Source organism: Bos grunniens, chromosome 1 (genome assembly GCF_055505025.1).
Source record: "Bos grunniens cultivar Pamir isolate PY7600 chromosome 1, Bosgru_T2T1.0, whole genome shotgun sequence".
NCBI classification, from domain to species: Eukaryota; Metazoa; Chordata; class Mammalia; order Artiodactyla; family Bovidae; genus Bos; species Bos grunniens.
The window spans coordinates 93119153-93139618 of NC_141165.1; the positions used below are offsets into that span (position 1 = coordinate 93119153).

Sequence of the window (20466 nt, forward strand, 5' to 3'; positions counted from 1 at the left end):
TTAAATTTTTTTTATATAAAAAATGTCTTAGATGGACTGGTGATACATATAAATAAGACCCCCAGACATTAGCTAGGGGATGTAGTGAATTTTCTTGCATTATTTTAAAGAAATAGGGTAAGCATGGAGGAGTCTCAAGGGGGAATAAATAATTGTTAGGATGTAAACACTTCCCTGGTGACTCAGACAGTAAAGCGTCTGCCTACAATGCGGGAGACCTGGGTTCTATCCCTGGGTCGGGAAGATCTTCTGGAAAAGGAAATGGCAATCCACTCCAGTACTCTTGCCTGGAAAATCCCATGGATGGAGAAGCCTGGTAGGGTACAGTCCATGGGGTCGCAAAGAATCAGACACGACTGAGCGACTTGACTTTTTTTCTTTCTAAACGCTTAGAGAAAAGGAAATAGTCTGAGAAGCAGTAAGCCATTCATTCTCTTGGTATTCTGACTGCTTTAACTTTAAAATGTATCCCAGATCTGGCAACTCCCAATTGCTGCTGACCCTGTTTGAGTGATCATGTTTTCTCACCTGAATTTAAAGCAATAGCTTCTTTACTGATCTTTCCCCAATACAATATATTTTCCACACAGCAATCAGCATGAGAATGTAAAAATACAAATAGAATCATGGCACCTTTTGCCTAAAACACTCCTATAACTACCCCTTAGGGGAAAAAAAGTAAACTCAGTCTTTATTGCTCATTACCTCATTTGAGCCTTCTTGCTGATTTTGAGACATACCAGGCATATATTTTCCTGCCTTAGAGCTATGTGATTACTTTTCCTTGGCTGGAGTGCTCAGCACCTATCTTCTCTTGGCTGGTGCGTTTTTGTCATTCAGCTGTCAGCCTAAATGCCGCCTTCAGCCAAATGCTGCCTTCTTAGAGATAACCTTCCTAATCACCAGTTTAAATTGGTTCTACACTTCCCTTCCTAGTCATTACTGTTTTTTTTCTTACCAGCAGCATAATTGTTTGAAATGCTTTTGCTTGTTAGCTTGTTTATTGTTATTGCCTTTCCCTCTTAAGCAAACTGGGTGCCCAGCTCATATTTATTGAATGAGTTGAGAAATTCTGGAAGGAGAACTGTAGAAACTTAGAGACCTTTTGATCATCAAAATTAAAATATATCCTATTTTTTTTGCCACTAATGACTTTTTATTTTATTATTACAGTTAAATATACAGACTTAGAACTAGAAGGAGCCATACATAGCATCTAGGTAATGCTGTCATTTTACAGGAAGAAGAGATCAACATAAGACATGTTTCAGAATCAAGTTAAGGGAAAAGACTGAATGTGTTGATATATCAGTGAGTTAGGGAGTTTAGGTTAATAGATGCCCAGTTAGATTAATTTAAGTTTTCTTAAAGAGAGACCAACCACAGTAGCTCTTAGAGACTGGAAATTTAAATTTGACACTCATTATAAGTATGGCATTTTAGATAAATTATTCTTGTCATAATTCTGCAGGTTGGTACTTATTAACCCAAAACTGCAGTCTTTTCCTTTTAATACAGTAAACTTTCAAGAACAGAGAAGATTACATTCCAGATAGTTTAAAATAGTGTTTTAAAAATTAAAGCAATTTGTCATGAAAGAAGGAGAAGGTAGGTAGTCTCTTTAAAGTCTCCCCAATTCCTGTGGTCTGTAAATGTAAGGTGATATAAGAAGACCTTTTGAGGGGGCAAGCTTCTTCATGTGGTAGTTACAACTGGATATCCATATTTCTTTCTGATGTAGTTATTTGTTTCTCTTACAGAATTTTCATCTCATTGATTACCACCTGGCAGCATTCATCACAGTGATGCTTGCAAGGAGGCTTGTATGGGCTCTCATCTCAGAGGTAACAGCTCATTCATTGTATTCTATCACTTGTAGCTAGAGCTAGTCACTAGGATGTGTTCAGGTTGAAAATGTGAGGTGTCAAAGTATAATTTAAATGCTGTTATAAATAATTTCTTTACTCTCACATGAACTGTGCCAATTTTTTTAAAAAGGTTTTCTCATAATATATTCAAAGTTCAAGTGTGATATACTAATTCAGCTGTTAGAAATTCTGTTTGTCCAGTAGGAGCTTAATTCTAGCTTCTGAGTCCTTCAGTATAATCTTTCTAATTTTGATAGTTATGGTAAAAATAGGATGGATTTTAGGTAACTGTTACTAGGGAAAGTTGCATCTAAAACAGTGATTCAAGTAACATTCACTTGGAATTATTTATGTACCATTTGTGGAGTTGCTAGCAAGAGACATTTGAGTTTATTAAAACTTAGAATTTTTAAAAGACAGCATCCACATTTGCATAGGACTAATCCTGAAGATTAGAACCTAATTAATTAAAAAGACCATGTTAACATTAATATGATCTTTTTATGAAATGGCCATTGTTAAAATAATTTTTTTATACTTGTAAACCCCAGTGAAGAAGATAAATGTGTATTTTAAAATTTATCTTGTGCCCTGTGCTGCTGCTGCTAAGTCACTTCAGTCGTGCCCGACTCTGTGTGACCCCATAGACGGCAGCCCACCAGGCTCCCCTGTCCCTGGGATTCTCCAGGCAAGAACACTGGAGTGGGTTGCCATTTTGTGCCCTATAAATGAATACAAAAACAAAAAATGTTAACTTAGCTAAAATGGCTAATAATTTGTTTTTAGCTGTGAAATTTTGAATAAATCATTGCTATAATCACAGCTAACTTAGGGTCAACTCTTTTCTTCTAAAACATACATGGGAAGTCTGTGTCTGCAGGCTCTGATTTTCAGGACCCTTATTTCTGTGAGCACAGAATAATTGCAGATAATTAAGTCATAATCTGAAAGCTATTTGAAGTTAACTTTAAAATATTGATAGTAAGAGTGCAGGTTTTTCACGGTGGGAAAGGCTATCTATGATTTTTTAATCCCAAGGTCTTTATTTAGGTCATGAAATTAGGTTCTTGCTTTTGAATATTTGAGAAAGTCTCTTCTTTCTTTAGAGAAACTCAGTAGGATTTTATGTTTACACCTGTTAAAAGAGGCAAGGATTGATTTTGTTTCATCTTTTTTGGTTACTTAGAAATGGTGCTTGTGTATGTCAGATTAGTATGTAAACCCTTCTAGTTAGTGTGTAAGCCCTTCATAAATAGAGATTTCTTCTTTGGAGCTACAAGGGCTATACCTTGAAAAACTCTATTGTTTCTTTTACTTAAGAATAGTTTTAACAGCTTTTGCACAACTTCAGAGAGTTTACTGTTGTTTAGTCACTAAGTAGTGTCCAGCTGTTTGTGACCTCATGGATTGCAGCACTCCAGGCTTCCCTGCCCTTCACTATCCCCTGGAGCTTGCTCAAACACGTATCCATTGTGTCGGTCATGCCACCCAACCGTCTCGTCCTCCGTTGCCCCGTCTCCTCTTGCCCTCAGTCTTTCCTGGCATCAGAGTCTTTTTCATTGAGGAGGCTCTTTGCGTAAGTTGGCCATAGTATTGGAGGTTTACTTTCTGCATCAGTCCTTCCAATGAATATTTAGGGTTGATTTCCTTTAGGATTGACTGGTTTGTTCTCCTTCCAGTCCATGGGACTCTCAAGAGTCTTCTCCAGGAGCACAGTTCGAAAGCATCAATTCTTTGGCGCTCAGCCTTTTTTATGGTCCAGCTCTCACATCCATGCATTGACCACTGGAAAAACCATAGCTTTGACTATGTGGACCTTTATTAGCAAAGTGATATCTCTGCTTTTTAATACGCTGTCTAGATTGGTCATAGCTTTCCTTCCAAGGAAAAAAAATTTCATGGGTGAAGTCACCTTCTGCAGTGATTTTGGAGCCCCCCAAAATTAAATCTGTCAGTGCTTCCTCTTTTTCCTTATCTATTTGCCCTGAAGTAATGGGACCAGATGCCAAGATCTTGGTTTTTTGAATGTTGAGTTTTAAGCCAGCCTCTTCACTCTCCTCTTTCACCCTCATCAGGAGGTTCTTTAGTTCCTCTTCACTTTCCGCCATTAGAGTGGTGGTATTTGCATATCTGAGGTTGTTGGTCTTCCTCCCGTCAATCTTGATTCCAGCTTGTGCTTCATCTAGCCCAGAATTTTGTATGATGTACTCTGCATAGAAGTTAAATAAGCAAGGTGGCAATATACAGCCTTGACAAGCTCCTTTCTCAGTTTTGAACCAGTCTGTTGTTCCATGTCTGGTTCTAATTGTTGCTTCTTGACCTGCATGCAGGTTTCTCAGGAGACAGGTAAGATGGTCTGGTATTTCCACCTCTAAAGAATTTTCCACAGTTTGTTATGATCCACACGGTTAAAGTCTTCAGAGTAATTGATGAAGCACAAGTAGATGTTTTTCTGGAATTCACTTGCTTTTTCTATGATCCAGTGGATGTTGGCAATTTGATCTCTGGTTCCTCTGCCTTTTCTAAAACCAGCTTGTATATCTGGAAGTTCTCAGTTCATGTACTGTTGAAGCCTAGCTTGAAGGATTTTGAGCATTACCTTGCTAGCATGTGAAACTAACACAATTGTACAGTACTTTGAACATTCTTTGGCATTGCCCTTCTTTGAGATTGGAATAAAAACTGACCTTTTCTATTCCTGTGGCCACTGCTAAGTTTTCCAAATATGTTGACATATTGAGTGCAGCACTTTATCAGCATCATCTTTTAGGATTTGAAATCACTCCACTGGAATTCCATCACCTCCACTAGCTTTGTGGTTAAGAGCTTGGACTCTGGAATATGGCAGAAATTATAAATACATTCAGGTTCTGCTGCTGTGGTGACACTAGGCAGAAACAGCCTTTTTGTTGTTGTTGTTAACTAACCCTAAACATTCAAGAGTGGAGGCACTGAAGTAATTCCAGTTGCTTAAATGCCTTCTCTTATCTTTGACACATGAGGTACACTGGCATGAAGTATGTATCGGGAATAATATGCAACTATTTGCCATGCTATTACTGAGAACACGTTGAGCCTACTCCACAGTTTTGAGGCTCAGGCAGTAGTATTAATTAACTGCTTTTATGCTTTTATAAGTAACTACACAAACAGCATATATTGTGTGTATATTATTTATGCTGTGTATTGATAGCATGTTGGGTGAACTAAGAAATGCATACATAGGAGGTACCTGGAAAACTCCTCCTTTTCCATGTGCTATTGACTCCAGACAATTGTTTTTCTGAGTTCTGACATTGCTGTTCCAGAGCTTATAAGAATCTGTCATTTTCCCCTGCATTTCACTCATTCCCTCCTTCCTGGTTCAATTTGTAAGAAAATGACATTGCAGAGCCTCATGTTTAGACAACTATGGTTTCTTACTATATTTAATCAGTTTTAAAGATTCAAGATTAAAGAAGAGTATTTGAACAGCTGTGATGTGAAGATCTAGAAGTAAGGACCATGCGTTATTTTCATGTTTGCTAAAGTAAAAAAAAACCCATCAAACCTTCTATTTATATAGGGATTTGTCAAAGAAGATCTCATTACTTTTTGAAGTTTCCATAATTTACTAAACATAAATTCAGCAAGCATATTGGGGGGAAGATTCAAAGAAAAATAGAAACACTGTTGCTGCTGTTGAGGCTATTGTCTAGTCTGGAGTCAAACTAGTGGCTCACTATTTTTATGTATATAAAAATCACTTGGTGGGTTGTTAAAATACAGGTTCCTTAACTTGTGAGTTTGTTCCCTATACCTGATGATGAAAGCAAGTAGGAATTTGCATGTACAGTGAGCAGCCCCAGTGATTCTGATGAGTGTGGTTAATGGAACATACTTTGAGAAGCCCCAATGTAAATAAATTAGACAATTTCATAAGAAATTGTGTGGAGGTCTGTGTGAGGCACTATGGGAATGTAAGGAGGAAACAGCTAACTGCCTGGAGTGATCTGAACCTTCAAGAAAGAGGAAAATAAAGCGAGATGGGCAGTTTTTCTCCTTTCCTTCCTTCACCGCCCCCGCCCCCCAAGTTTATCTTCCTCTAAATTTACTAAGTCCTTACTGGAGTCACATTGCTTTTGAGTAAGGTCATTTATAAACTTTTATTTTTGGTGCTTCCAAACTTATAGGCCACTAAGGCGGGTGCATCGTCAATGATTCACTACATGGTTCTGATATCAGCCCGCTTGGTGCTACTTACTTTGTGTGGATGGGTACTTTGTTGGACCCTCGTCAATCTCTTCCGAAGCCATTCAGTCCTCAATCTCCTTTTCCTTGGCTACCCGTGAGTACTCCAGTTTTACTATTTTATTAGTAAGTCTTAAGAAATTATTGGGTCATGCCAGATGATGGTATAAAAGGGAGGGAAATGAAATTCTTCAATGCAAATCTGAGGTTTAGGCAATTGGAAAAAAATCAGTGGGTAGGGTGACCGAATAATTTATTTTCTAAACTGGAATAGAGTTAGGGCAATGGATAAAAACTAAGGTTGTTCCTGAGCAGTACCAATGGAGAACATTTTCATTAGCTTTATTTACCATATAAAATTCATATACAGTAAAATTCACAAATCTTGTGTACATTTGCTGAGTTTTGATAAATGCATATACATGTGTAAATCAAAACCTCATCCCAGTATGGAATGTCACTATTACTCCAGAGATTCCTTCATGTCCCTTTCCAGTCAAACCCCACCCTTTGCATCCCAGAGCCAACCACTGTTTTGATTATTTTTCCCCCACCAGAGATTAGGTTGCCAGTTCTAGAATGTCATATAAATGGAATTGTACAATATGTACACTTTCAAGCCATCTTTGACTCAGCATGTTGTTTTTGAGATTTGTCTATGGTTACATATTATAAATAATAGTTCATTGCATGAATATACCACAGTTTATTTTCCTCTTGTTTGACATCAGGGTTGTTTCTAGTTTTTGACTACTCTTTAAAAAAAAACCAAACTATTATACACATTCTTATACAAGTCTTTTTTTGTAAAGCTACCTTTACATTCTCTTGGGAGAATTATATGTAGGAGTGGCATTGCTAGGCCACAAGGTAGGAGTATGTTTAGTTTAATTAGAGTCTATCAGACTTTTTCTCAAAGAAGTGGTATCATTTTATCCTTTCACCAATACTGTAAGAGTCTGACAGCTACACAGTTTTGTCAGCATTTGATGTTTTCCATTTGAAAAATTTTAGCCATTCTGATGGTTGAATTGTGTTTTATTGTAGATTTTACCTTATTAAACTAAATATCTTGCATAGTTTTTTAATTTGTATACATTTGGCTAAAACCACCTTCATTAGATGTAACAGATAGCTATCATTTATTCAGCTCTTATTATGTGTTAAATGTTGGGCTAGGTGGTGCTTATAAACATCATCTCATGAAATCATTACAATCACCCAGGAAGTAGTATAAAATCTGCTGTAACAGATCCAACATACTGGAGGCTTTAAAAGTTAGAAATTTATTCCTCTCTCCTGTACAGTGTGTATTTAAGTTATTTTGGATAGTTGTAGTAGCTCCATGGTGTCAGGACTCAAGCTTCTGTTATCTTTTTGCTCCACTTTCCCTAGTAGAATACATTGTAAGGGAGTCTGGAAAACTGAATCTTCAGCAGGGGAGCTGTATCTCAACTAAAATTTCTGTTGCTGTGAAGAACAGAACAGTAGCTATTGGCAGACAATTAGCAATTTTTGACATAGGTAAAGACAGATTAAGCAGTTGAAAAATTTTCCTATGGTTAGACAATTAATGAGAAAGACCCAGGTCTTTTTGATTCCAGAGCCATTGTCTTAACCATTACTCTAAATTCAGTAGTCCTCAAAATGTGGCTCCCAGAACAAGAGCATCACTACCTCCTAGAAATTTGTTAGAAATTCTTGGAATCAACCCCAGACTGAAACAGAAACTCTAGAAAGTATGGCCCAGCGATTTGTGTTTTAACACAAGTCCTCCAGATGATTCTGATGCTAGCTCAAATTTGAGAATCATTGCTTTACACCATTTAGGATGCTATAGCATAAGCATGAATTTATATGTCGTGACTGTATAAAATAAAGACATACTCAGAGACTGTGCAGCCAAGTCTGACTTTGTGGCAAGAAGAGTCTTTCTATTGGTTGTACTCTGTAAGGTTCTAATTATAATACTTAAACAATTATTTAAAGGACTCATCAACTTGGTTCATACAGAATGATTTTTCTTGTTATAAACTTCATTTTTCATGATTCAGATTCCTTATAAGGTGCATATTTTACATCAATTGTTTCTGTATTTCTAGATTAACATTTCACCTGTTTTGAGTTGAAAACAAATTATTTAGTTATTCTGTTTACTAGCAATATCTGATTGAATCATTTATTTATTTATTTATTTATTTTTTATTTTTTTTTCCTAACTACAATTTTATTTTATTTTTAAACTTTACAAAATTGTATTAGTTTTGCCAAATATCAAAATGAATCCGCCACAGGTATACATGTGTTCCCCATCCTGAACCCTCCTCCCTCCTCCCTCCCCATACCATCCCTCTGGGTCGTCCCAGTGTAGAAGATTAACCATATCTAACTTGAAAGGCTAATATATGGATATATCAACGAATATTTTGGCTAGACTGAAGAGGATTACCATCATCAGAATGACTAGCAAACCTTTTCATTTCTTTTTAGATATGTAAAGAAGCTTATTTTTGGAGGCTGTCCATACCCTTGTAAAACAATGAAATAAGCATGTAATTCAAACAAAGTTTATGTCTAAATATATGTACTAACCCTCTTTAAAATTCTTTAATGAATCATTTTTGTACTTTACAAAACTCTCCATGCTCTAAGCCTTTGATGCTACCCTGTATCAGTTATCTGTTGACATATGATGCGGTAACAAACATCCGCAGAGCTGTGGTAGCATACATACACTCTGTGTATTTATTGTGCATATGTTGGGATCAGCTGGAAGTTAAGAGGCTCTCCCAATCTTATCTTAGCTGGGTTCAGTCACATGTTTGAGACTGATGGCTGTCTGTTTAGCTGTCTGTTTAGGCAGCTAGGACAAGTAAGCTCTGTTCCATGAGTCTCATGCTCTGGCAACCGTCTCTGGACACGGTCACATGAAACTGGCAGAGTGGCAAAAGAACAAGCCTGAATGTACAAGCCCATTTAAAGCTTCTCATCCTAGCGTGTCTGCTAACATCCCATTGGCCAGAACAGATCACACTGTTGAGCCCAGCACAGAGATTAGGCAGGGTCTCCTTCTATGCGAAGGAGGGCTGTGCAGTTATGCGACAGTGGGTGAAACTACTGGGAAGGGTAAAGAAACGGGGCCATCATGGCAATCTACTCCACACCTCAGCTCTCACCCCACTCCTGCATGTGCGGTTTCAGCAGTATTGAACTTGCAGCCTTCTCTAGCTTTCGCAATTTTGCACATGTGAGTTTTGCCTGATACTTTTGCATTTACTCACCTCCCTTTCTGCTACTCCAGGGCACATTCACTTTGGATCCCAGAGCTGCTGCTCACCATCCTCTTAATTAGTAATAAAGTCATCCTTTCTCCCTCTATAGGGAACTATGAACAAGTGACATTTGTTAATTTTTTTTAAAATAAAATTCATAAAGTGTCTTTTTATTCGCTATTTTTAATATCTAAATTTATATCAGTGAAATGACCACTTTATTTATAATACAGACCTAGGTTATAACGTGGAAGTTTCTTAAGACTTAGGGAAGTGTTTAAAATGTTTTTAAGGAACCAAAGTTTGAAGTAACTTTAAGAAGTTACGAAAAGTCTCACAAATTTTTGGTCCTCTAGCCAAGTAATTTTACCTGTAAGAATTTATCTATTGTACTTCTGAATTGTTTGTATTACTCTTATCAGGTATTTATTTAGTGCTTACTATGTTTCAGCCTCTATTATAGGTATCAAGGATATATATAGCAGTGAACTAATAAACAGACTAAAATATCTGGTTCCTGGAGCTTTTTACATTGTAGTAAGGGGAGGTTAGACCAATGGGAAAAAAACCCTAAATAAAAAACCTAATAAACATGTAAAATACATGATCTTACCAGTTCAGTGGAGAAAAATAACAAGGGGAGCTAGGGTGGTGATATGGGTGATGTTGTGGGGAGGCAGGGGAGCCCCACCACTAAGAAGAGAAAACGGGAAGTAAAAGGCAACCCTTCAAGAAATACCAGATGTACACAAAGATGTGTGTGGGAAATTATTTACTCCATTGGTAATTATGATAGTGGAAAATAACAAATAGTATGTTTCTAACAAGAGAGAAATAGGTAAAGGATGGTATAGTTATATGAGGATACTGTAGTACCTTTTAGAATTGTTAACAAAAACATTTAATGACATGAGAAAATACTCAGTATATACAAGCTACATAATCACACAGCCAAAGTTAAAACAGTAGTATACAAAACAGTTTATACTGTGTGAAGCTAAACATAGAAAAAATATAAAGCCTATGCACCCAATTGTAAAAATTATAAAAAGGATGATTTCTAGGTAATTGTCATGATTTTTTTTGTAGTTTCTTATCGTACAGTGAATATATATTGCCTTTGTGGGAAGAAATTAAAGAGCTTCCCAGATAATGAATTTGCCATCAGCCAAGTCCCCATTATATTAGGTTCATTCTGAAGAATCATGACTATTTTACTAACATAGTTATGAGGTCTGATATTAGGTGGCATCTGTGGTCTCATTTTCATACTCCTGTTTTTCTACAGGTTTGGTGTTTATGTTCCTCTCTGCTGTTTCCACCAAGATAGTAGAGCTCATCTCCTCCTCACAGACTTTCCCTATGCCGTTCAGCACCAGGCAGTAGAGGAAAGTGCCTCAACTGTGGGTGGCTTGGCGAGATCCAAGGACTTCCTCTCCTTATTGCTGGAGTCTCTAAAAGAACAGTTTAATAATGCCACGCCCATCCCCACCCACAGCTGCCCACTGTCTCCTGACCTCATTCGCAATGAAGTGGAATGTCTGAAAGCAGATTTCAACCACAGGATCAAGGAAGTTCTCTTCAACTCTCTCTTCAGTGCCTACTATGTTGCGTTTCTTCCCCTGTGTTTTGTGAAGGTAAGAGGTTACGTGCTTTCCCGCGCTTCCTGGATTTGTGTGTGGATGACATAAACTGGGTATTATTTAATCCCCCTTTTCTCTGTCTCCCCTTCGGCAGCCTGGATGGTGGAGTTCGGCTGCATCTGGAGTGCACCAATACCTGGTTGGTGGATAGATGTTTCCATATCTGTGATGAGCCCGTGGTGGTCCCCTCTTGTTTTCTTTCTTTCTTTTTTTTTTAGATTTCCCCCACCCCCAGTTTCTGGAGAGAATAAACTTGTACTTAGAATCAGTATATGGTAGTGTAAGAGGACTGAAGTTTCAGTAAAATACAGCCTACCATGGTTGATCTTAACATGGTCATCAGGAGTTTCCTTGAATTTAATCTAACCTTTATTTAAACTTTATTTTGGTAGAAGAGAAAAATGGTCTGGATGTCACTTGGGCCCAGAATCTTTTGGGTCATTTTAGTGCCCTTCCTTCACCCATTGAGCAGCACATCTGCAGCTGGAGTGGTCATTCACAGAGAGCATTCACTTCTAGACAGAAAGAACTTAAAGTATCATTGCCTCTCCCTCCCAACCCTAACTCATGCAACCAGAAAGTCAGGCTGCAGGATTTTGGAGGACTCTGCTCTTGAAATTTCTGCACGGACAGCAGGACAGCAAATGCATGTGTGACTCAGAGTGGCATTATCTGCGGGGCGTATGTACACGCATCCATCCCTGCCTTCTTGCTCGCCAGCACATGGATCATTTCTCTCTCTTCTAATCTCTTCCAGAGTACCCAGTACTATGACATGCGCTGGTCATGTGAGCACCTCATTATGGTGTGGATCAATGCTTTTGTCATGCTCACCACACAGCTGCTGCCATCCAAGTACTGTGATTTGCTGCATAAATCAGCTGCTCACCTGGGCAAGTGGCAGAAGCTTGAACATGGCTCCTACAGCAATGCTCCACAGCACATGTAAGTAGGTTAGAGGATAAAACCATTTAACACCTTTTTACATGCTGCTGACCATGTTTATTTGCTTTGTATGTCATTCTTGTTCTTGGCTTTGAACATTTAATTTTTAGTTTTTGCCCACATGGGTGCTTGTCATCACTCTAAACTGAAAGCAGGGAACATTAACTCATTTCCACCACCATCCCCAGTCCCTCCTCAAATGCCTTCTACCTTTCAACTGCCCAGTCACTCAAGAGTGTGTAATTTGTTTCCCAAACTATCACCTTGGAGTTTTCTTTCAGTCCTAACCATTTGCCCAAATTCAAAGACTCATGATATATTTTTAATTTTCTTTAGAAGACTGTGAGATTCATCTTCTTGTTTTCATTGCCACAGCTAAATAGCTGCTAGCTAATTGTCTTAGGCAGCTGGACTTTGCTTCTCTTGTCTTTTCTCTCTAATAAATGTAAATTTACTCTAGTAATTTTCCTAGCCAGCATTTTTATTTTTTGTTTACTTATTTTTGTTTTTTTGTTTCTTTGTTTTGTTGTTGTATTAGCCTGCATCTTCGTGCACTTCTTTTCCTAAACTAATGAATGTTGCTCTGCTTTTCCTATATTCAAATGAAAACTGTCCCTAATTGAGTTCTTTCTGAGTATTCCTTTCATTGTGTCCCCCTGTCAGTCATTTCTCTGCATGGTCCCTATGGTCCAAAGTGACTGACTTTAGAATCCTTTTATTGTCTTGCTTCTGAGACCTTCATCATGCCTTTCTCTCAGACCTGGACCATCTTCATCTTGCTCCCTTTTATAATTTGAACATTTCACAAATTTCATCACCTAGAAATTCTTTCCTAATTAAATTAGGAAATTAAAGGTGTCCTAATTAAAGGTGACATTCCCTTCCCCTCTTCCCCTCAGAGTGCTCCCTTCAATTATTTGCCTTGATGTCTGATACAGATTAGCACAGGCCTTCAAGCCCAGGAACTGAAAGAGATTGGGCCAGGCTGAAAAGAAACCTGACTGTGGGCAAAGGACAGATTTCAATAAAAATTGAAAATCCAATGCACAGTGCTAGTACTGTACATCTTCAGGCTCCTGATGGCACATGGCCATGAGGTGTGTCTTCACTTTAATGCTGGTAAGTGTGAGCAAGGCTGATGGAACATTTTCTGAACTGGGAAAGCTTCAGGGTGCTAGACGTTTTTTTTTCTTTAACATATTTAAAATGCTGTCCCAGTTCTTACCCTAGGAAACTAACCTTTCCAAAATCAGGAAGAGATGAATTAACTTAGATTTTTAAAAAAAAAAGTTTAACCTGAAGATCCCCCATCCCCACCCAAACTCCATTATGTTGGTGCTGGAAAGAGTGAAGCTTCTTGCATAACTTCTTTTTCCTAGAGAAACCTCTATAAAAATAAACCAGGAAAGCAGTAAAAAGAAAAGTCTGTGTGTTGGTACCTCGTGTGTCTCTGTTCTTCTGTACAGCTTCTCACAGTATGAAGCACTTGAAATGTGTGATAAATGAATAGATTTTCTGTAGCTTGTGGGATGTAATTCTGCAGTAAATGTCACGCTAGTTCGATAATGTGTTAATTTCTCCACTCATCTTGTTACCATCCACTTTCCTCTTCTTGTTTGTTCCCTCTAGCATTTCCACCGGTGGACTCTGCTCACTTGGGATTGAGGTGACAGTCCACCTGCTTATACTCGATTTTCTGGCTCACAGATGCCTTACTTACACATTTGTTTCTGCTTGTTCTCCTAAGCCTCTTAAGTCCTTTGACACTGAGTTAACTTTGCAGTTAACTTTTCTCTCTAAATATAGCAATGAAGTTATAATAAATCCTTTCTAACTCCTTCCAGTCTGACCATGGAATCACTGTCTTTTCAGAATTCAGGCAGATGAAGACTTGAATACTTAATCTTTTCCATAGAAATATAGCTGGTTTTGCCAGACACTATCTTATCTGTAATTGCCAATATGCTAACATTGCATTTCTTTCTCCCTTAGTTGGTCAGAAAATACAATATGGCCTCAAGGGGTGTTGGTGCGACACAGCAGATGCTTATATAGAGCCGTGGGGCCTTACAACGTGGCGGTGCCTTCAGATGTATCCCATGCCCGCTTTTATGCAAGTACCGCTTATTTCTTTTCAGACATAAGCTTAGGAGTGTTAGGAGGCCACTCTGTGTGTAAATATCTAGCACAGAGTATAGCACATACTAGGACATTAATACAGGGTAATTATTTTACTACTGTAATGGCCTCTGTCCTTTGGGAATACTTCTGAAAGGCAGATTGAAGGTGAAATGCCAGTATCTCAACTTTAATAGTTTGACTGGTTTCTCTAGTTACAGTGGAATTTGTTGAGTCTAGTATTACTTGAAAGAAGTACACAATTATTTAAGACTTCCATTTTCATCTTACAGTCTTTAATTTTGTAATAGTTTGGTTTAGCAGTATCGCTATTATATCTGTGTGTCATTATGCAATATCTAATATAGTAATAATATGATTTTAGTTTTTGGTTTTTCTCATGTATATCATCTCCTTAAAATACTTAGCCTTCCCCTTTGAAACACAGGCAGATGGCATGATCTGTGGTCTTTTACCTTTTTTCGAATTAAAAGGAAAAAAGGCTTAAAAGTTTGAAAGGAAAAAAGCAATAGATACCTACTAAAGCCAGTTTCTGTCCCATTTGATTTATGTCTTGGGTTATGTTCTGTTTGATCTTTCAGTTTTCCAGAAATTCTGGCTCTAGGAGGGAGAAATATTTACTTATTAAAGAAAGACAAACTGATTAATGGGAATGGGGAATAGAAGGTACATGCAGGAAACTGTTTTCAGTAAAAATGCCCAAAGTGCGGTGCATTGCCTTTGAATGGAGATCATATTCTGAAAAAGAATTGGGAGATTTTATTCATTCATTCATTCATTTGATACTTGAATCCCTTTCTCCCTCCCATCCCTCCCTTCATCCCTCCCAGTTCCTCCTAGTACTTGGACGTTCTGGTTCTGCGAGTGTTCACTACTAAGGACTTTTTCATTAAAAACTGGAAACTTGCATCAGGGCAGGCTGCTTATAAATAGGGGTGGGTGGGCCGAGGTGGAAGGCCTTTGAATGAGGGAACTATGACAATCTCTTTGACTCCTGTGGGATTGCCTTAAGATGGAGGAGTGGACTTAGGTTATAACTGCACAAACATCTGGTTTCTACACAGAATATTTCATTCAGCCAGCTGAATTCCACAGGCTGTTAATGGCATCTGTTGGCCATTATGGTCCCCTGGAAGCCGACAGTAACCAGATGGTTTATTAAAATTTCCTGCTTGAAAAATAAGTATTTTCCTTGCTAGTGTTGGACAGCTGAAGAATCAGGTGGAAACCATAGAAGAAAGATTAAGGAACTTATTACTGATTTTGTGTGACCAAACATGTAAATCAGTGCTTCTCAGAGTGGTGGTTGGGTCCCTTAGAGTCAGATCTCTGAAGAATCCTAGGAATTTGCATCATTTACATATTTGGAAATGATTCTTAAGGCACACTGAAGTTTAGAATGGACCTGCTACCTGTAACTGTGGCTCTCCTCACATTTTTACTCGTTCAGTTTATAGCCTACCTACACATTTAATTACATTTGGTATAATTGCCACAGAATCTGAAATTGCCTGATTTTTTTTTTAGAATGTTAATTCTGAGCCAGTATTATACATGGTATTACTGGAGATCATGTAATAAAATCCAGGGTAAGCATGTTCTTTCTCCTGCAGAAGAATCCCGAGAACCCAGTTAAACCTTTCAGAGCTTTATTCTCAGATTTGAGCCCTGAGGTCTAACTTATTCTTTTAGATCTGATACACTACCATTAGCACAGTTTGCAGTCTGTGACCACTGTCTTCTATTCATAATACATTTTTATTAGTCAACTAGGATTCAGCCTCTTAAGAGTGATGAACTTGGAGCTCTGTGTTTAGCCAGTCTCTTAATTCTAACTAATCTTTCCTTGCTTCTTCAATGTTCTGTCTTTGTATACCCTACTTCTCAATATCCAGAAAAACTGGGCAAAACAAAACAGCTTGGTGGGTAACAGTTTAAGAAATTAAGAAATTACTGTATTGATATTTCAACTTGTATTACCACCCCTCCCTCCAGACTTGTTTAGTTTAGGTGTTTATATCTTAGATCAGCCCACAAACCAACGATTTTTACATTTTTAAGCAGTTACATTTTAAGTGGTTATCTCAAGTAAAATATTTGAGATAAGATATAATCTAGGAAAAACTTTTTTTTTTTTTGAGGAAGATTTCTTTTGGATAAATCCCTTTCTGTTTCTCAGGGGTATTGAAATAAAATGTATTTCATTACTCCTTGAGCAAAAAAGAATGGGTTTGGATCTCTGCCTGATTGACATTCAATAAGCAGATCTACTTATTAGTGTACATAGGAGCCTATAACTGTAAAATGATTTTAGAAAAAAATGTGAGAATAACTGCCGTCTTTTCTATGAAATAACATTTTGCTTTTTAACTTCCTTACAGTTCCTGTTTCATCGTCCATTAAGGCTGTTAAATCTGCTTATCCTTATTGAGGGCAGTGTTGTCTTCTACCAGCTCTATTCCTTGCTGCGGTCAGAGAAGTGGAACCACACACTTTCCATGGCTCTCATCCTCTTCTGCAACTACTATGTTTTATTTAAGCTCCTCCGGGACAGAATAGTATTAGGCAGGGCATACTCCTATCCGCTCAACAGTTACGAACTCAAGGCAAACTAAGCTGCCTCTCAACAATGAGGGAGAACTCAGATAAAAATATTTTCATACGTTCTATTTTTTTCTTGCGATTTTTATAAATATTTAAGATATTTTATATTTTGTATACTATTATGTTTTGAAAGGTGGGAAGGGCAAGGGATATTAAATGTATCCATAAACAAGGTGATGTGATCTTTCATGTGTTAGTATATTTGACTAATATACAGAGGAGAGGTGTGCCTCTCTAGTAAAGAGATTGGTTTGTTTGTATGGCCCTGGAATAACTCATTCATTTCTGAACACATCTCATATATCACTTGACATGGTACCTTTTGTGTGTCTGCTTTCCTCCCAGTCCTCCTCATCTTTAGTCTTTGGTTGGCCTTATTGTTACAGAGAGATCAGTGGAGTTGCCTGACAGTACTCATTATCTTTTGTTTTGTTTTTTGACTGGCAGATAGTATTGGAGTGCATGGGGCAAGAGTGGGTTTAAGTCCTATTGGGGTTCTCTTTGTTGCCTACTGGGAAGAAGCATTTCTGAGGTAGGAAATCTGCATTCTGTCTGCCCTATGACATTTAAATATACTTTTGTGAAAGCTCTTATCCTAAAACAGGATATTAGCTCATTTTCCCTGTTCTTCCACTTCTTTTGCTTGAAAAGATTTTCCTTTTCTTGTTAGCTGTTTTGAAATAATACTTTTAAGGACAGGATAGAGTGCCCAAACTTATGAAGAAGTTGGGTGTGATCAGTGGGAGAAGTTGAGCACAGATCCCCTGGCCTGGGGTCTGGCAGGTTGAAGACACCCAAGTAACTGGAGGAATGGATGCAGTCTAGCAGCAACCCCCCTACCATGGCCTATTTGGAGTTATGAGTAGAAGGGAAATATGAGAAGTTACCTCTTTCTCCTCGAGTAGTTTGATCTGTGTGTGTTCTTAATTTCATACTCCAGAACCTTTATGTCTGTATTAACCCCTTTCAGTCCATTTTCTTGAAAGGGGCTATACTCAGTCAGTTGATGTCACTAGTCAACTAAATTTCTGAGCCTTGTCTTGAGAACCTGAAATACATTTTCATGTGTTTTCTATGTTCATTTTGACCTTTTTACACTGTGAAGCTTTTGGTGAAACACAATATGGCTTATGAAGTAAAAACAAACAAATAATCATATAATTCCTAATACTGGCCCTGAAAACAGTTCCCAACAGATTTCACCAAAGACAGCTGAAACACATATGGCTTATGAAGTAAAAACAAACAAATAATCATATAATTCCTATACTGGCTCTGAAAGAGTTCCCAACAGGTTTCAGCAAAGACAGCACTGTGAGGAATAGGTGTGTATATAGCTACCCTAAGTGACTGCTGTGTGTGACCATTGTTTCCGTAAGTTTTGATGGATATACTTTTTTTTTTTTTAAGTTACATTATTTGGAATTCGTTCTGAGTGTATTCAGTCATTCAACAAATATGTGTTGACCACCAGGCACTATTTTAGGCACTGGGGATATAGCAGCGAATAAGAAAAGTAAAGGCCCTACCTCATAGAGCTTACAGTATGCAGAATGGGAGGTGCGAAATATGCTGTAAATAAACATATATAATGTCTCTTGCTAGTAGTGATAAATGTGGTAAAGAGAAGTCAGAATAAGGAAATAGTGCTAGGAGTGGCACCAGTGGAAGGTATCCTCAAGGAGACAATCCCTCAGGTAGGAGCAATTTTGTGTGCTATGTGCTAAGTTGCTTCAGTCGTGTCCAACTCTTTGTGACCCCATGGACTGTAGCCCACCAGACGACTCTGTCCATGGGATTCTCCAGGCAAGAATACTGTGGTGAGTTGCCATGCTGTCCTCCAGGGGATCTTCCTGACCCAGGGGTTGAACCGACGTCTCTTAAGTCTCCTGCATTGGCAAGTGGATTGTTTACCACTAGTGCCACCTGGGAAGCCCGACAATATTGGTGCACTGGAAAAATAGCAACCAGTGTGTGGGTTGGTTTTTGTAAAGTGGTTCAGCCTACATATGGTGGTTCTTGGAGTTGGGGAAGGTGGCAAAGCTGCCATTTCAGTGTACTTTCCTTAGACTCTTGATGATATGCTTCTTTTTTTAATTTTTAAAATTTTATTATTTTATTTCTGGCCACACTGCACAACATGTGGGCTCTTAATTCCCAACCAGGGATTGAACTCATGCCCCCTGCATTGGAAGATGGAGTCTTAACTGCTGGACCACTGGGGGAGTCCCAAGATATGCTTCTTTTGACTAACATTTTGATGAGATTACTTGACAGCTAAGAGTAAAATGGGTTGCCGAGGCACAAAGACGTTTCATCACAATGACCCCAAATTGGTTCTATCACTGTAAAGTAGCCCAGGTAACTGGTTAGAGATTAATAGGCTGGTCTTGAAAGCTGACAGGATTCCTCCTTCCGGTTTGACTTGTCTTGGCCATGTTCTAAAGAAGTAGCACAGAAGGACCAGATGCCAGCCTGGCCAAACAAATGAGCAAATATAATAAATTTTGACTAACGGAATTGCACGTTACCCCCCTTGTTCCAGATACAACAGCATCAGAGATAAAACCCTTCAGTTTTGTCTACCTATTTTGGCTGACATTTGTAGGTGTCACAGTCAGGTAGAGGAGAGAATTACTAGTTACTTGTGTATCCTGTTTTTAGGGATCATGTGAAAGGACACCATCTTTATTTAGTGATGGTGGAGATGCATGCCCATTAAATAGCTTTTTAAAAATTGTTAAATATTGGGAAATGGTGTGTGAAAAAAAATGGTATAGGTCAGTTAGGTGAACTTGGGATACTGCAAAAGGGAAGATGCTTGACGAGTTGTCTGGATGGCTTAAGGTGAGTAAATGTGTCTGAGTTAAGGAGGGTAACATGCATTAGCATGATGGAAACTCCTCAGTATGTTTACTGTGATTCCATGTTTCCTAAGCTGCTTTCCCTTCCCTATCAATTACCTCTACACAATCCCTCTCATTTCTATTTATTGAGCAATTACTGTGTGCTAAATGCTGCTGAGTACCAGAGATACTGATGTTCAGAGTGCATTAACTAGAAGGCAGAGAAGTCAGTCAATTATAACACAAAAGTGCTTAGTCAAGGAAGTACACGCAAGAGAGTGCAGAAGTGATCAACTTTGCTGGGGAACTGTAGTGTCGGGATGCTACACTGCATCAGTCACACGTGATGCCTTTTGAAGGAGCTCTAGTTTACTACAGAGATGGAGGGAGGGCTCATGCAATGTGAACAGTATATACAAAAACTCAGATTTTAAGGAAGAGTTCAGTAATGCTAAAGAGCTAGGCAAGGAATAGATTGCAGAGGAACTTGAATTCCACATTAAGTGGTTCAGATTTTTATTATCTTGTAGGTCACAGATTGTCAAAGGAGTAATTCTTCGGCTGCATCAGATCTACTAAGGATCTTGAGGGTGAATCCCAGTAATAAACACTTTTCACAAGCACTTATGATAATTCTTAAGTGGACAGGACGACATCTAATGAGAGATTTTAAGCTGAGGACTTAGGATGACCCAAAGAGTTCTCAGGTCAAGGGTTCTGGAAGTGTAACTTCTGGACCAGCAGCATAAGGATCACCTACCTGGGAACTTGTTAGAAATGGAAATTATCAAGCCCTACCCCTGAACGGAGTCCGAAACTCTGGATGAATACAACAGTCTGTTTGAACACACCCTCCAGGGGATTTTGATGAGAACCACTGTCTTAGATAACTTTGGCAGCTGTACACAGGCTAGGCTTG

At 38.3% G+C, this 20466-nt stretch overlaps 1 protein-coding gene across 12 annotated transcripts in view; it reads left to right on the forward strand.

Moving 5' to 3' along the window:
- Nucleotides 1-16873, forward strand: part of TMEM39A (transmembrane protein 39A) — a 29061-nt gene extending 12188 nt beyond the window's left edge. For 4 of the 12 annotated variants that reach the window (XM_086404573.1, XM_086404617.1, XM_086404634.1 and 1 more), the window contains 7 exons: nucleotides 1761-1844; nucleotides 6041-6195; nucleotides 10659-11007; nucleotides 11108-11152; nucleotides 11771-11958; nucleotides 13951-14071; nucleotides 16479-16873. In XM_086404573.1, the coding sequence (XP_086260699.1) occupies nucleotides 1761-1844; nucleotides 6041-6195; nucleotides 10659-11007; nucleotides 11108-11152; nucleotides 11771-11958; nucleotides 13951-14071; nucleotides 16479-16712 (1176 nt within the window). In that variant the 3' untranslated portion in view covers nucleotides 16713-16873. Of the gene's footprint in view, nucleotides 1-1760; nucleotides 1845-6040; nucleotides 6196-10658; nucleotides 11008-11107; nucleotides 11153-11770; nucleotides 11959-12896; nucleotides 13078-13950; nucleotides 14072-16478 lie in introns of all 12 variants that reach the window. The other 8 variants (XM_086404645.1, XM_086404584.1, XM_086404657.1 and 5 more) reach the window with 5 other exon arrangements.
- Nucleotides 16874-20466: the final 3593 nt, after the last annotated feature.